The sequence below is a fragment of the Vitis vinifera genome, chromosome 8 (genome assembly GCF_030704535.1).
Source record: "Vitis vinifera cultivar Pinot Noir 40024 chromosome 8, ASM3070453v1".
Classification (NCBI taxonomy): Eukaryota; Viridiplantae; Streptophyta; class Magnoliopsida; order Vitales; family Vitaceae; genus Vitis; species Vitis vinifera.
The window spans coordinates 20,217,186-20,231,452 of record NC_081812.1 but is presented as its reverse complement, the minus strand read 5'-3'; the positions used below and the strand labels follow the sequence as shown (position 1 = coordinate 20,231,452).

At 37.0% G+C, this 14,267-nt stretch overlaps 2 protein-coding genes across 5 annotated transcripts; both read left to right on the top strand.

The window, feature by feature from the left end:
* Nucleotides 1-549: 549 nt before the first annotated feature.
* Nucleotides 550-6,436, top strand: LOC100257160 (uncharacterized). Of its 4 annotated transcripts, none has more exons than XM_010655673.3 (7): nt 550-775; nt 1,636-1,780; nt 3,428-4,354; nt 4,476-4,643; nt 5,184-5,275; nt 5,761-5,829; nt 5,965-6,436. In XM_010655673.3, exons 2-7 carry the CDS (start codon nt 1,648-1,650, stop codon nt 6,406-6,408), a joined length of 1,833 nt encoding a protein of 610 aa, XP_010653975.1. In that variant the 5' UTR covers nt 550-775; nt 1,636-1,647; the 3' UTR covers nt 6,409-6,436. The 4 variants fall into 4 exon arrangements, with proteins under 4 accessions (XP_010653975.1, XP_002266542.1, XP_010653976.1 ...); XM_002266506.4 differs by having other exon boundaries at nt 6,002-6,322; XM_010655674.3 differs by having other exon boundaries at nt 558-775; nt 1,616-1,780.
* Nucleotides 6,437-11,204: 4,768 nt separating this feature from the next.
* Nucleotides 11,205-13,651, top strand: LOC100262388 (uncharacterized). The gene is made up of 4 exons (XM_002270895.4): nt 11,205-11,432; nt 11,594-11,702; nt 11,908-11,970; nt 13,329-13,651. Exons 1-4 carry the CDS (start codon nt 11,348-11,350, stop codon nt 13,429-13,431), a joined length of 360 nt encoding a protein of 119 aa, XP_002270931.1. The 5' UTR covers nt 11,205-11,347; the 3' UTR covers nt 13,432-13,651.
* The last annotated feature ends 616 nt before the right edge of the window (nt 13,652-14,267 follow it).

Here is a 14,267-nt window from a genome sequence, read left to right as displayed (position 1 = left end):
TACTAATAGTTCAAATCAAATTAAGTTTTTCAAATTTATTTATAAAAAAAATCATAAAAAATTCAATAAACAATAATAGAAAGTCAATATCGTGAAGACTTTAGATTTTTAAAAACTTAAAGCAATCTAGGGTTAAATGTATAATGGTATTTGTTAGTGCACTTAAGTTCAAATTATTTTTCACGCACTTAAATCGTATTTGACTAATGAGATTTCATAGGATAAAATTTGTATATCTTAAGATATCATAAATGGATTTCATTAATATTCATTAAAGTTATGTGTTCCTTCAATAGAACATCTATAAAGCATCTATATTCCTATCGAGATATTTTGTAAAACGAATACGATATAGAGAATCCCTTTATGGAAAGTTTTTTTTAAAGAAATTAGTATTAATTTAATATATTTAGTTCATAGTATCCATGGATAAAAAAAGGTAAAATCATTTAATTATTTTTATATCTTAAATTAAATGATTTAAAAACCAAAGGAAAATGAAAAACAGAAAATATTGTATTTATAAAATATAAAAAGAGGTGAGGCTTAGCCGCGTAGGAAGGCAGGTGGTAATATATGGACGGGGGTAGGGAGAATTGGGATAGAAAACGAAGTACACCTCTTACCCCCAATTCCCAAATTAACAATAGATCAATCCCAATATGCGTTTCAATGTTTGAACTTTAAAGGCCTCCTGCGACACCCAGGCCCTAACCCTAGCTCCACTCATCTTCCCCATCAACGAATCTCTATCGCGGTGCCGCTCATCATCCAGGTACTTATTCTTCCTCCTGTTTGCCTTGCCTTGTCTTGATCAACTTATCTTTGTTTTTTTTCTTTTTTTGTCCGTGAGGATTGTTTTCAATTGAAATGGTCATTTTTTGTTTGTTTTACTGGGGTTTCTCAGCAACCGAACAGGGGCTTAGGCATAGGAAAAAATTTACGATTTTCTGGATAGAAGTTTTGAAGATTTTGGATTTTTTCTTGCCTTAAGAACGAATACGAGCGTGACTGTCTAGTATCTCTTTAGAGCCCGTTTGGTTCTTCCTAACTGGGTTCGATTTATTGCGTTGCTTTTCCTTTTTTTTTTTTTCCAATTTATTTCGGTTTGGGGTTCTGTGAAATTCAAGTCCAAATTCCTTGGTGTATAAAGCAACCAAATAATGGAATTGAGCTATGACCTCCAATTCAAATTCCATACAACCTAAACCAGCCTTCCTGGTTCCGAATACGGAGAATCTAGTCAGCTACATTTAGCGTTTCAGAAAAGTGGGTCCTTGTCATTCAAAATGAATTGAAAACCCTAGTTTCTGTTATAATGGCATAATAGAATTGGAACCCTTTCTTTTATTTTTTTTGATAAGTGAAACCTTTTCTTTTATTATATCTACAGTTTTCCTAAATTATGGAAATGGCTGACTTACGCACCTAACTCCTGAAAAAAGGTCTAACTATTTGGATACGATCTAAACCATCCAGCAAGGAGGACCATTAATTGCTTTTTTTATACCAGCATTAGTTTTCTTATCCACTGTTATAATTTCTTTCCATGATTTTATTGAATTGCAGATTGCAATTTCTCTATTTTAATACTGATTTCATGTATGCTTAATAGAGAAATATTGGTACTGTCAGATTCTTGCCTTAATGGATTCAAGCTTGAAGTCTCCACCCCGAGATAAGGCTGATGCAAAGACAGCATTTCGTAAACCTACAAATGATGCAACTAACAGGAAATACCGACGCCGCTCTCCAACTAGTGGATCATCTTCATCTGGTGGTCAGTTCATGGATTTGTATTCTGATCCTTACTATTTTTGTTCATCTCTAAGCCTGATGATTCCAATATAACTGAGAGTCTAAACAACCTTCCTGTACTTTAATATTGTTGGAATGTAGTTATTTTTTTTGCTATTACACTAACATATTACTGGAAAGTCTAAACTACCTTCCTGTGGTTGCAGGATGATAAGTCATAGTCTTGCCAGCATGTTATCTTTGGTTAGCTTTGTGTAGGGAACATGAGCATCTGATGATCATCACTGTTTAATAGAATATGTGGTGGACTTATGATTTATGTTGATTCATCACTTTCTTTGCTGAAGCCAAAACTTGAGGTCGTTTGAATTCGTCGTTTGTGTTATGCACATTATTAGTTTTTTTTTTGATAGATACGCACATTAGTAGTTTTAGATAGAGAGATATTGGTACTGTCAGATTTGAAACGGTTTAACAATTATTGGGGAATGTTGCAATTGATGAATAAAAAAGGTTCAGTGTTAGCAATAATCTTTACGCTTATGGTATCGGCTAGGGGTACAAAAAATGCTTGCGTAGTTAATCTGTTGCATGAGATAGGGTCATTGAATCCAAGATTCCTGAGAAGCTTCTATGATGGGGAGTTGGAGCTGTTTGTGTCACTTTTAGCTTGTTCACCATATTGTTAGCTAAATTAGAAGAGAAGCTGGCATGGACGTTAAGTCAGGATGCTTCTAAGTGAAGTCTTTTTGCTAGCCTTTTATCCCCTAGTAGGTAGGGGGGTAGGAGGCATATGCTCCATGTAAGGTTGATTTCCTTGTTTGGAAAACAGTGTGGGAGAAAATTCTAATGGTCAACCATCTTATGGGAAAGGGATTGGATGATGGTGAAGTAATGTTGTTTGTGCAAATAGAAGGAGATGTCGGCTAGTCATTTTCTTCCCCTGTGTGGTGTGTTCCTAAATTTGTGGTCTTTGCCTTTTTTCTTATTTGGAGTTTGCCTCCCTATACTAAAAATACATTGGGTGGTTGGCATAGCAGTTTTGTTGAAAAGGATAGGAACAATATCGGGAGAATGGTTCTTTTGTGCCTTTCCTGGTGCATTGGGAAGATGGAAGAGTATTTGACTGGTTGGAGCGGTCTGAGTTGGCTTTAAAAATACTCTTCAAAGTTTTGTATTCAGCCTTGAGGCCTCCCTTGTTTTCTTCTTATTTTTTCCATCTGGTGGTTTTACTTCCCTTTTCTTTTTCCTCTTCTAATTCTTTTGCCTATGTTGAGTTTTATTGAGCTTAGCAAAATGTGAAGTGCTATATTGTGGATCTTGATTTTTGCCCTGCTGTATTTACTTTTTAATGTTCCATATCTTGTGTACTTGGGCTGACCTATCCAAAAAAAAAATCTTCTTGTGTGCTTGGGTTGTGCCTCCTACTTCAGTAGGCACCTTATTAAAATGTGTGTGAACTTTAATTTTTTGGTCAGCCCCCATCTGTGTGTACGGAGAAATAAAAAGCTGTGAATTATGAATGTGTTTTGAAGATAACTGTATCACATCCTTCTTTAGATCTCAGAGTGGTTCAAAGATGATTTGGTTGCTCATTTTTATCATTCATTGTCTTGGAACTCATCCATGATTTTTGTTTTTATTTTTTTATTTTTTATGTTTTTTGCAGGGAGTCCTATACATGAGCATAACTCTAGTCCAATATTTTCAAAGGAAGATTCTGAAAAAGTTTCTGATCGCCGACAAAGAAGGAAGGGTGATGGGAGAGAATTAGACAGGGATGCTGGTCGGAGTCAATATCGCAAAACTGCTGATTCATATCGACATTCTGATCGACAGTCCTCCAGGAGTTCCCGTGGTCATTATAGGTATGATGACCATGTTAGACAAGAGAAACATGCAGCAGATGAAGGGGATAGAGATCATCATAATTTATCCTCTCGTTCTGGTCGAGAATCAAGGGTTGGTAATTATTCTGATCATGTAAGGCAAGAAAGTGAACACAGTAGGACAAGAGACTATTTCAGAGGCACGGACAAGTATTCCCGAGATAAACATGATAATGCAGGGTATAGGAGCAAGGATAAAGAGAAAGAAACCTCATCTCTAGAGCATCAGAAATATAAAGATAAAGATTTATCATCTGATAGAGCTGGATCTGGTAGGAGGCATACTAACTCAAATTTTGAAGATAGTAAGGCTGGGGAGCAGGATAAGCATTTGAGGGATGGAGATGGTCCAGATGAGAGAAAGGACTATCGCAGGGGTTTAGGAGATTACAAAAGTGACCGTTCAATCTCCCATGAAGAATCTAGGGGGCATCGAAATGACTCAACTTCAGGAAGGGACAGTGGTGGATATCGCTCAAAAGAAGTTCATAAAAATGAACCTAAGGAAGTGGATGGTCAAAAACAGCCCAAAGATGAAAAGAAGAAATATGATGAATGGAAAACTGACAGGCACAAGGACAGATACAACCGAGAATCTAGGGAGCAGTTTGAAGATAAAACTGTTGTTGCAAGTGAAAATCAAGAGTCTGCAGCCAAAAAGCCAAAGCTGGTTAGCTTGGAAAAGAGCACTGATTATGGGAAGGATGGTAATTGTCTTATCATGTTTTGTTAGCTATGTTTTATCGTATTCATTCCTAATATTTGCTGAGGTTATTTTGCAATAGTTTATAATCCTCTTGATTATGTGCATTGTTGTTGGTCAATTAGTTTCCAGGTTCTCCACTGCTGTTGCTGATATGAAGCAGTCATCAAGTTCCAAGCTGGCTCAAGACATTGCTGATAAAGTGACACCAGAACATGCCTTTCTTAATAACTCTGAGGTTGCTAATGATCTAAATGCTGCAAAAATTGCTGCAATGAAAGCTGCTGAATTAGGTACATAATGCCTCAAATTGATCCAAACTCCAGATGACCCTAGAATTCATTTGACTGGCTTCTCTGATATTTTTCGTGCTGCATTATTGATATTTTTTAACATCTATTTTTATTATATTTACTTCATCAAAGTTTGTTGAGTGCACTGCTTCTTGTTGCATATTTCTCAATCATTTTTAATAAGTTTTATATGACATTTGAATTGGTCCTTTTTCCCATCTTCAGCATTTGAGATGAGCTTTTCTGTGCATAAATGAAGTTTATTTTTAGGTTTTCGTGAAATGACATGTTTTCCTTGTTGCTGAATATAAATGGTGATTAATTATTTTACTATTTTTTGAAGTGGCTCCATTTTTTCAATGGTTCATTAATCAGTATCAGAGATACATTTTCCTTCAAATGCTGTAAAAAGAAAGTAGAATTGGTCCTGTTGATCTGACATCAAAATACATCCTAGATATTTATCAAATCAATAATATTTCTAATAATCTTGAACCTACTTGGTATTCTGCTCATCTGGAAGCTTTTTTACAAACACAGTTAATAGGAACCTTGTTGGGGTGGGTTACATGTCTGCTGACCAGAAGAAGAAGCTGCTATGGGGGAGTAAGAAGAGCACTACTGCAGAAGAGGTAGTGTAAAATTTTACTTGTATTTCATTCTCAAGTTATATATCCTTTCAATTTTTGAAACTTCAGAGTCTCACTGCTTAGATCCCTCGAGCACAAAATATTTGTGTTTTGCAGCTTGCAAAAGTGAGGGCATTGAGACCCACAATAATAGATACCGATTCCCATCTGCAAAATCTAGATGGGAAAAACTATGATTAAATATCTTGAACCTACTAAATTGCTCTGTTCGGTGACATAGTGGCAAATTGTTTTGCTAAAAGCACCAGAGAAGGTTTTAAGTCTCCAGGGGGCACTCTCCTAGGCTGTCCCCCTGCTGCAGATTATCCATTATGGTGTTAAGGTCCCATGGTTGGTCCTTGGCCCTATCACAAAGCATTTCTTTGAAATCATGTTGCAGGCTGTTGAATCCTTGTGCAATTCACCATCATTCTACCATTTCTAAGGCTTCTTATTTTATGTATGAAAAAAATTTCAAATTTCTACAGTCTGGTCATCATTGGGATACAGCACTTTTTTCTGATCGTGAAAGACAAGAAAAATTCAACAAACTCATGGTAATTCTCAGACTCCATTTATTTGTTTGATTGTTCAATCAGCAAGGTTTAAATCAGACAGAACCCTTTGTTGTTTGTTCCTAAATGAGTTCTCGTCTCTGTCAAAATTTCTCCACCCTACTAACACTGTTTTAGAGTCTGAGGTTGCCTTGGTACATATGGCCAATTGTAGGGTGTGAAAGGCGAGGTGAAAGTGGAGCACAAACCCGACAACCAAGATGCCGAGAAGCAGAGGGAATTGCAGATAGATTTAGAGAAGCAATACACTGCTGGTCTTCGACGAAGAGATGGCCGCACCGTTGGACTAGGTCTTTAAGAACCTATCCACAATCCTTGTGTACTCTTACAACAATGTTTGTTGACATTTTGTTGTATTATTCATGGGCAAGTATCATGTCTCTTGTGATTCTATACTCATGGCATGACAGGGAAAATATGCGTTGTTTATTTGAAGTTTCAGAGCTTGATAAAGAATGTGATATTGTTGGGCTTCTTTGTCTTACGAACTTGAAATTGGGTTTGCCCAGGGATCAGTCATGGAAAGGCACATGTGACTTTTTATCGAGGAAGTATAATTAATGATGCCAGTCCTGTGGTCCCATTTGCATTTTGGTTGCTTGGGTTGGGTTGGGTTGGGTTGGGTTGGTGCATTAAATGGCTATGCCTTTTGGATGTTTCAGACTTTCAGTTCATGCTTCTGGATTGGCAACAGTTTCTTTTGTTTTTAGAAGGTACCTGAACTTGTGAATGCTCTTTCGTGTTTTTTTGAAGTTCAAATTCAATTTCTGAACAGGAGAACAGCAGCTGTGTTTTGCCAATTTTCCTCAAAGGAATGATAGCTTAATGGGAAGTCTATTTGGGGAACAAAGAAGACTCAAAAATAGTGCCCAGATTGGGAGTTGAATTGAATTTACTGTTATAAGTTCAAATAAATGGTCCGCTCTCTGAATTAGGCAACGGCATGCTGCTGTTATGCTTCAAACAAGTATATGCCCTGCCTGGGCAAGTATCTCGCAAAAGCTGCTCTTGTGGATTGTATTGGCTTAACAAGTCAATTAATATTCATTAATCATGGGGTTATTTGATTAAAAAAAGATCATTCACAACACAAATTTAGAAGATGATCTCCCTCTGTTGAAAATTAAGCGTCATTTTTTTTTAACAAAAATACCCTTCAACAACTTAATCTTTATTTTGCGTCAAACACATTATGTATAAAAAATTAAAGATAAAAATATCAAAAGTGAGGTTTGAAGTTATTTTTTTGAATATGAATATTATTTTATTCTTTTTAGTTACCATTGGCTTATTAGTTCACTTGTATCCTCGGCTTTTAAGAAAAATGAACACTAGACACGCACCATTCGCGGCGTATGTAGGAGAGCACGTAATGACCCTGAAGCCTGGAGGTGGCAAGGAGCCAAAGCCATGTACACGACTCACCATCCACATATAGCTGAAAATGACTTGTTTCGAACAAGCGAAATTATATGCGATGCGACTTTGATACCAGGCGTTCTTGTTTAATGAAAAAAAGGAAACTGGAGGGTGTCCCTTTTGTTTGATTAAAACACCAACGACTCATAGATGAAAATGAAATTTAAAAATCTGACCACCATTATAATTTATCTTGGGTGAGGCGTGGAGGGCTGACGATAAAAGGAGGATGTGTGATAGTAACTCCTCTGAGAGGGGCATTTCTCTGATACTTGGTTGTGGACCCGGCCGTAGAGTTATGCTGAATTAGACACCACCTATCTCAGCTCTGCCATCTCTGCCCCAATAATGGCAGAGTTCTTTGAAGATATGATGCTTTGCTTTAGCATTACTTGGATCTTGTTGTTTACCCACATTCCTAAGATTCGGAGAACCCAACGTAATCTTTTTACAGCATCTCATTAACCCATTTTCCAGAAGGAGGACTGCTCTTTATTTTCAATATTGTGTGTACAAAACTAAAGCTTTTGCTAACCAACAAGCAACAGACTATTTGAAAATTTATTGGACTAAGAATTTCAACGGGTCGGCATTAAAAAGTGAAAGTATGCGACAATGTAAGAGTGACCAAGACACACCACAACTGGCTGGAGGGTACGTTTATTTTGATGTGATATGCTCACTTTTCAAGTGAACATGTGCTCCAATTGCCTACCACGTGGACTCATGTCTATGTGGCACCCTCCCATTGGCTTCAGATGCCAATCCCCACGTGCACCACCCTTCCTATCACGTGGCCTCTCGGGTCATGCCTCTTCCCAATACTGGAAACTTGTAACCTTTGTATGCCAAAATTACTGTTGTGAGTGTGACTCTCTCTCTCTCCACTCTAATATACATACTACTTTAATTGCCTCTGGACTCACTGTTTCTCCGTATAAAGCTCAAGCTCGCTGTCATCTCTAGCCTCTCTCAGGCTCAGGAAAAAGTTTTTGCTTAGGGTTCAGCTTGTATCATTTATCTGCATTTGCACCTGCACCTTTTATCAGTCCCTAGTGTTTTTCCTTTTTCTTTTTCTGGTGTTCCTAATTATCCTTCTCTTGGATGATAAGCCTGTAACTAAACCCTAGAAGGACAGAGAGAGAGGTGCAGCTGCAGTTGCAGACAAATGCCATCTCGGTTTTATCATTCTCCGGTGCTTTGAGCATAACATAAGCCCACATGGGTCTTCTCAGCTTTTGCCTAGTTTCTCTTTCCCTTTAAGGTAAGAGTTGAGAGAGAGGACCTGGTTTCCCTTCCTTTTTCCTTTTTTCGGTGAATTGTATTTTCTTTGATGGGCTGTTCTTTTTATTCTCTAACATATGAAAAGTGTCTTCTTTAGCTTCCTTGTATGTGCACTGCCAGCAGTGATATTACTGTGACGATCAAAATGGGATTTTTGAGAATCAAGTTTAACATTTATTTCAGATATCTTTCATATAATTGATGAAATTTATCTTGAGATACCCTTTTATATATCTGATGATCGGATGTGTTCGCCCACTTGGACAGAAGCTATTTCTTGGTATTCTTTTATCATCAAGTTCTTGGTCTCTCGAAAGTATTTCTGAAGCAGATATAATCAGAATCATGAGTTTTCCTAAAATTATACAAGGGCACAGTCGGCTTTTCTTGGTGCTTACATGAACTATGCCTTTGAAAGTATTGGTATATCATGTGGTTCCTCCCCCTCCTCCTTCTCCATGCATATAAAAGAAAAGGCAAAACGAGAAACCCCATGTCATAGTGCATGTACCACTTCTAAACACTACATTGTTCTCATTGATCTTTGAGGTTGTTGTTTGTTTTCTCATGATGCTATGATCTGGTTCATAAGAGGAGATCATGGCAGGTTCAAAAGAACACAGGTCTTGATTAAGGGTTATGCTTTTTTTTGTCTTGTCAAAGATTGAGAGTTAATATGCACTAAATAATCAATAAATTCCTCTTTGTTATGTTTAATCTGTCTTTATCTTTTTGCATCATATTTAGGGCCCATGCCACTCAACTGATCCATTAAATAAAACCTTGATCTCAACTATTTAGGGTTAGCTGGATAAACTCTTTCACCATTCTACAGTACTCTTGTTATAGTCACTCTTAATCTTTGTTAGATTTATTCCCAATCAATTTGTTTCTCAAATCGTTGGATCACTAACAAGCCTTCTAACCCATCCATTTGAAACATCTCTTTCTCCTGTCTTCTTCTCTGCTGATTACCTTCTTACGAATAAATACACTCATTTTCCATATTACTACTCATCCATCTTAAGTTATCCAACTGCCTTTCGAATATATTTATCTTTTTCTCATGATAAGATGGTTGAAACTCCCCTTTATTTTGTGCTTTAATCAATATTAATTTCAGATTTTTTTTTTCTAGTTAAATACAATTTTGCAGAGAGTTAGAATGATGTCTTGTGGCTTGAGAGGGTTCACAATAGATGAAAGAGCACAACCACGAAACAAGAAGGATTTGCGAGGTTCATGTGAAAATAAAATTGTTAATTCACTTCCCCTCACAACCAAACGCAAGTGATAAAATCCATGATGTTGCAACTGACAGCCTGAGACTACAACTTGAACAATCTCTATTACAGTAAGGATCAACTCATGAAGTACTTAACATAGTTCTAATGACCAGAAGGGGAAGAGAAGCAAGCAAGAATGAACTGCTCCAAAGAAATCCCCAGCTGCCTCTCTTCCTACAGTTTGAACCACGTTGATCTCTTTGCTCCCCTATATCTCAAATGTTTGGTTTCTAATTTGTCAATGTAGACACCTGGGGTGTGCTCAATCTTACAGAATGATAAAATTATACCATTGTTAATTTGCAGAGATAATTTTAATCAAGTCAATATTTTATTTCCCTATTAGTTCATTTGCAGTTTTGATAACAGTCGGAAGTCGGAACCAGATTCTTCATGGCCTAAGACAAATGATGCAGCAATAAGACTGCAAAGAAACAAGGCAGTGATGAGTCTGCAGGTGACACTAGCAAGGTAGTCTACACTCTACAGATTACCATAATCACCATAATCAAGTCTCCAATATGCTCACAACTTGTTGCGTAGTGTTGACCTCATTTAATGGCTGCCATAGCAGGTATTGATGTTTAATTTTAGTAAATTTTCAGGTCTGCAGGTTGGGTTCATCTGCCACCAATGACTGGGGGATTGGTCATGATCAATCAAAAGTTGTTTAGTTTTAGGTTGTTGAATTTTGGCTTGTAAACTGTATGAGCAGTGATTAATTAGTGCCCACTACAAATTGTTCCTGCACAATGTGATTTGCAGTCAATGGCTGTGTCGTCATAAGTTAAATTCCATTGCAGCCAAGTGACAACTGACCTTTATGATCAACAAATTAACACATAATTTTCTGCAACAGATGAGAGTTTTTCTCTTAAGCAAAGGCAATTTGTCATGGAGATTAATTCTCAAATCGGAACTAATGCAGGTAAGGAAATGGAGTTCTTAAAGAAAATGCTCATTGTTGATTCCTTATCCAGGAAAGCCTAGCTCAAAAGATTGCAGATATTCCAGGGTGGAGTTAGGCCAGCTGCAATTTGGATGGGTTAATCCAAGTTCAGCTTCAGGAGTAACGGTAAGTTATAACTTATAACTAGATGAGCTCAATATTTTACATAAGAGTATTTTCTTAATTGTTATTTGATTATTATTATTATTATTATTTTAAATAATTTCAAGGTTCTCTTATGTGACAATAAACAAGTTTCATGCATTATTCTCTTAAGGGCTCAAAGGGTAAAACGGTAAAAACGCGGGAAGGGGATTGTTAAAAGGCGCCTAGCATATTGGAACGACGTCGTCTTACTAGACGGCAAAAGCAAGAACGACGTCGTTTTATGGCCAGCAAAATCTGGAGCGATACGGTTTTAAATTAATACAAGGCAAAAGCAGGAACGACGTCGTTCGGCTAGATATAAATACAAACCCTCTTCAATCGTTCACTCCTCTCCTTTCTCTAGGTTCATTTAGGGTTCTGACGAAAGAAAGAGGTCTCAGACGAAACCCTAAAAATGGGCGGAAAGTGCCCTAGCCGGAAGGTTAAGAAGAGAAGATATTCTCACAAAACGGCTCGACGTGACAAATTCCTCCTCAAAGATATCCTTTTATCTACTTTCTCAATCGTTCTCTTCCACTTTCTTTTTCTGTTTGGTCGCCGAGAAAATTAAAAGAAAAAATTTAAATTATTTTCTTTTCTTGATTATTCTTTGCAACCAGACATGGGGTTAATTTCTTTTCCTTGACTATGTGTTAATCACGCGACGATGCCGTCTACGACGAGCTTAACAAGCCAGAGGGTGAGAAGAAGCCCTTGCCCGTTGACGAAGATTTACCTGGGATGGGCCAATACTACTGCTTGCACTGCGAGTATGTTTTCCTTTTTCTTCTGAATCTTCTCTTTCCTTTACCTGTGCCCAAGTTTGTAGGTTTGGGGTTTACTTTTTTGTAAGATGCAAGCTAATAGAATTTGTTGGACTAAATGTTCTTTTATTTTGTTGGCAACCAAAAGAGTGGCGGTAAGTTGTGTCTTTGTATCTAAACATTTGCTTTGTTTCATAAATTCTGGTTTCAGTCGGTACTTTGCGAATGTGGCGGTCAGGGATGAACATTTCAAGACGAAGCGTCACAAGAAGCGGTATGCGCTTCTTAACTTCATTGTTGATTAATTTATGTTTTTTCTAGAATATTCTATAAGATATTTTGAGAAGGGCGGTCGTGAGGTTGTGGCTAATACTTAGGAATAAATAAGGAAGAACCGTACTTAAAGAAATATCATTTTATTGATTCAGCAAAGTTTTGATTTTTCCGATAAATGATGAGTACCCGTCATATCAGCTGGGAATAGCACCCATGTTTTGACTTTTTGTTGTAACCCAATCTTTAAATCAATAATGATACATTGTTTAAAAATGAAAATATTTTTGGTTCTGAATGAGACCCTTAGAGTTAATACAGCTCATGTTATAAGTTTTCTTAATAAGAATGGTAACTTCCCTTTTTTTGTTGTGCAGTCTGTGTTAACGTTTTTGCTTTCATTTTAGCTTTTGCAGTTTTGTTGCCCTGCTTTTATATGAAAGTTGAGAACTGAAAATTTAAATAGTGCATTGAATAGCTCAGAGAAAATTTATATGAAAACCGAAATAATGCATTGAAGCTAATTGGTTTTTTTTTTAAATCAAATTTTATAAATAGTTTAGGAAGATTCAGAACATGAGAATGGAGTGTGGAAAAGAATCAAAACCAGCAAGTGCTATATGACCCATGAAAAATGTATGGTAGTTAAAGAAACAGAAGAAAAGATAAAGGTGAAATACAGAAGTTTTGAACTATAATTCTGATGGTACAGCATGGCTAGCCTACGACATGATATGTCTACCTTACTCCTTTGTCTCAAGGCTTTGTCTCTCCTTGTGATGACCTCTGAAACCTTGCATATCATGCCTCTTGTGCTTGATTAGAAGATGTAGAGAAGAACATCTGTCATTTATGTGGGTGCTATGTTGGCTTCTGACTCATTGTGTCAATGTGGCCAATCTTGTGACATGATGGAAGGGGTCCTCTTGATTTTATATTGCTTTGCATCAGTATTGCATCGATGATGCTTGTGACCCGACTAAAGGGGTAATCTTGTTTCTATCTTGTTTTGCATCAATATTGCATAGATGATGCCTCTTGTTAGCATAAGAATCCAAGGATCTCATTTAGGCCTTAGCCAACTGGGGCATGTGAGACTTTGGTAACACAAGTGCATAAATACATGGATTATTTTTTCAGCAGCTTAACTCCAAGAAATTTTCACAAATTCAAAGATTCTGATCAGTTGGCTGAATGGTTGGATTACACAGAGACCTAGGTTCCAGCCTTCAGGATTCCACCTGAGATTGGAACCATCTTCACTTAGTAATTTTAACAAGCAACAACTGATTCTTGCCCTTCTATGTGTTAGCATCTGTGGAGAGAACATTTAATTTTAATCCACTCTTTTTGATGCAGTTTAAAGCAAATGATGGGGCCTGCACCCCATACCCAACTTGATGCTGACTTGGCTGCTGGAATGGGTCTGCCAGATAATGGTCCAAAGCTTATGTCAATTTGAGCTGTTTTTCCTGTCTCTCTGGCTTTTTTTGGTCCAAATTAAATTTCTTCATACAGATATTGAGTTAGCTAAGAGTAGCCTTCTCATAACAGAAGAGATTTGATCTTGTATAATTTGGTTTCTCCTGTTATAGCTAGCACTTTTATTACAGTATTGGCCAAAAGTGATTGTAAACATCTTTTATATTCTTTGTTTCCTCTATGCCAGTGTTTTTTAGTCATCTTCTTTGGATTCTCTTATTTTTGAGATGCCATGAACCTAATATGAATGCATTTATGCACTATAAGCTACATGGTAATTGGTAAGTTAATGCAGTATCAAATCATGTGTTAAGGTGACCATCAATTAAGGCAACATGGCCATGTAAGCTCACACTGTGCTACATGTCAAGGCAACATGGCAATCCAAGAGTTTACACAAGGAAACGTTGACACTGCAATCTCTGATATGATTCCTTTGTTATTGGTCAGTTTGATATATGGTGAGTTAGGGCCTAAAATTACCATTACGGTTGCTTTGATGTGTGGGGACTTGAGACAGCTTTGGCTCAGGTTGTACCTTTGTCTGACTTCATTTAGAAGGTCACTTTGGTATGACCTACTGTTTTCCCATATTGCCTTGATAAGCGTGCAGAAATGACATTTTACTTTGGTTGCCAAATGCCTATGAATAAATGTGGTTCTTGATATTGTCTAGATAAGATTGTTGATTATCGTTATGATTTTTTGTTTCTCATCTATTATTTATATCTATCCGGTTTGAATGAGTAGTGATCCAATGGTTCTTCCATGAGTAATGATCTAATGGTTCTTCCCCAGAAGTCTTTTGAGTTTTGC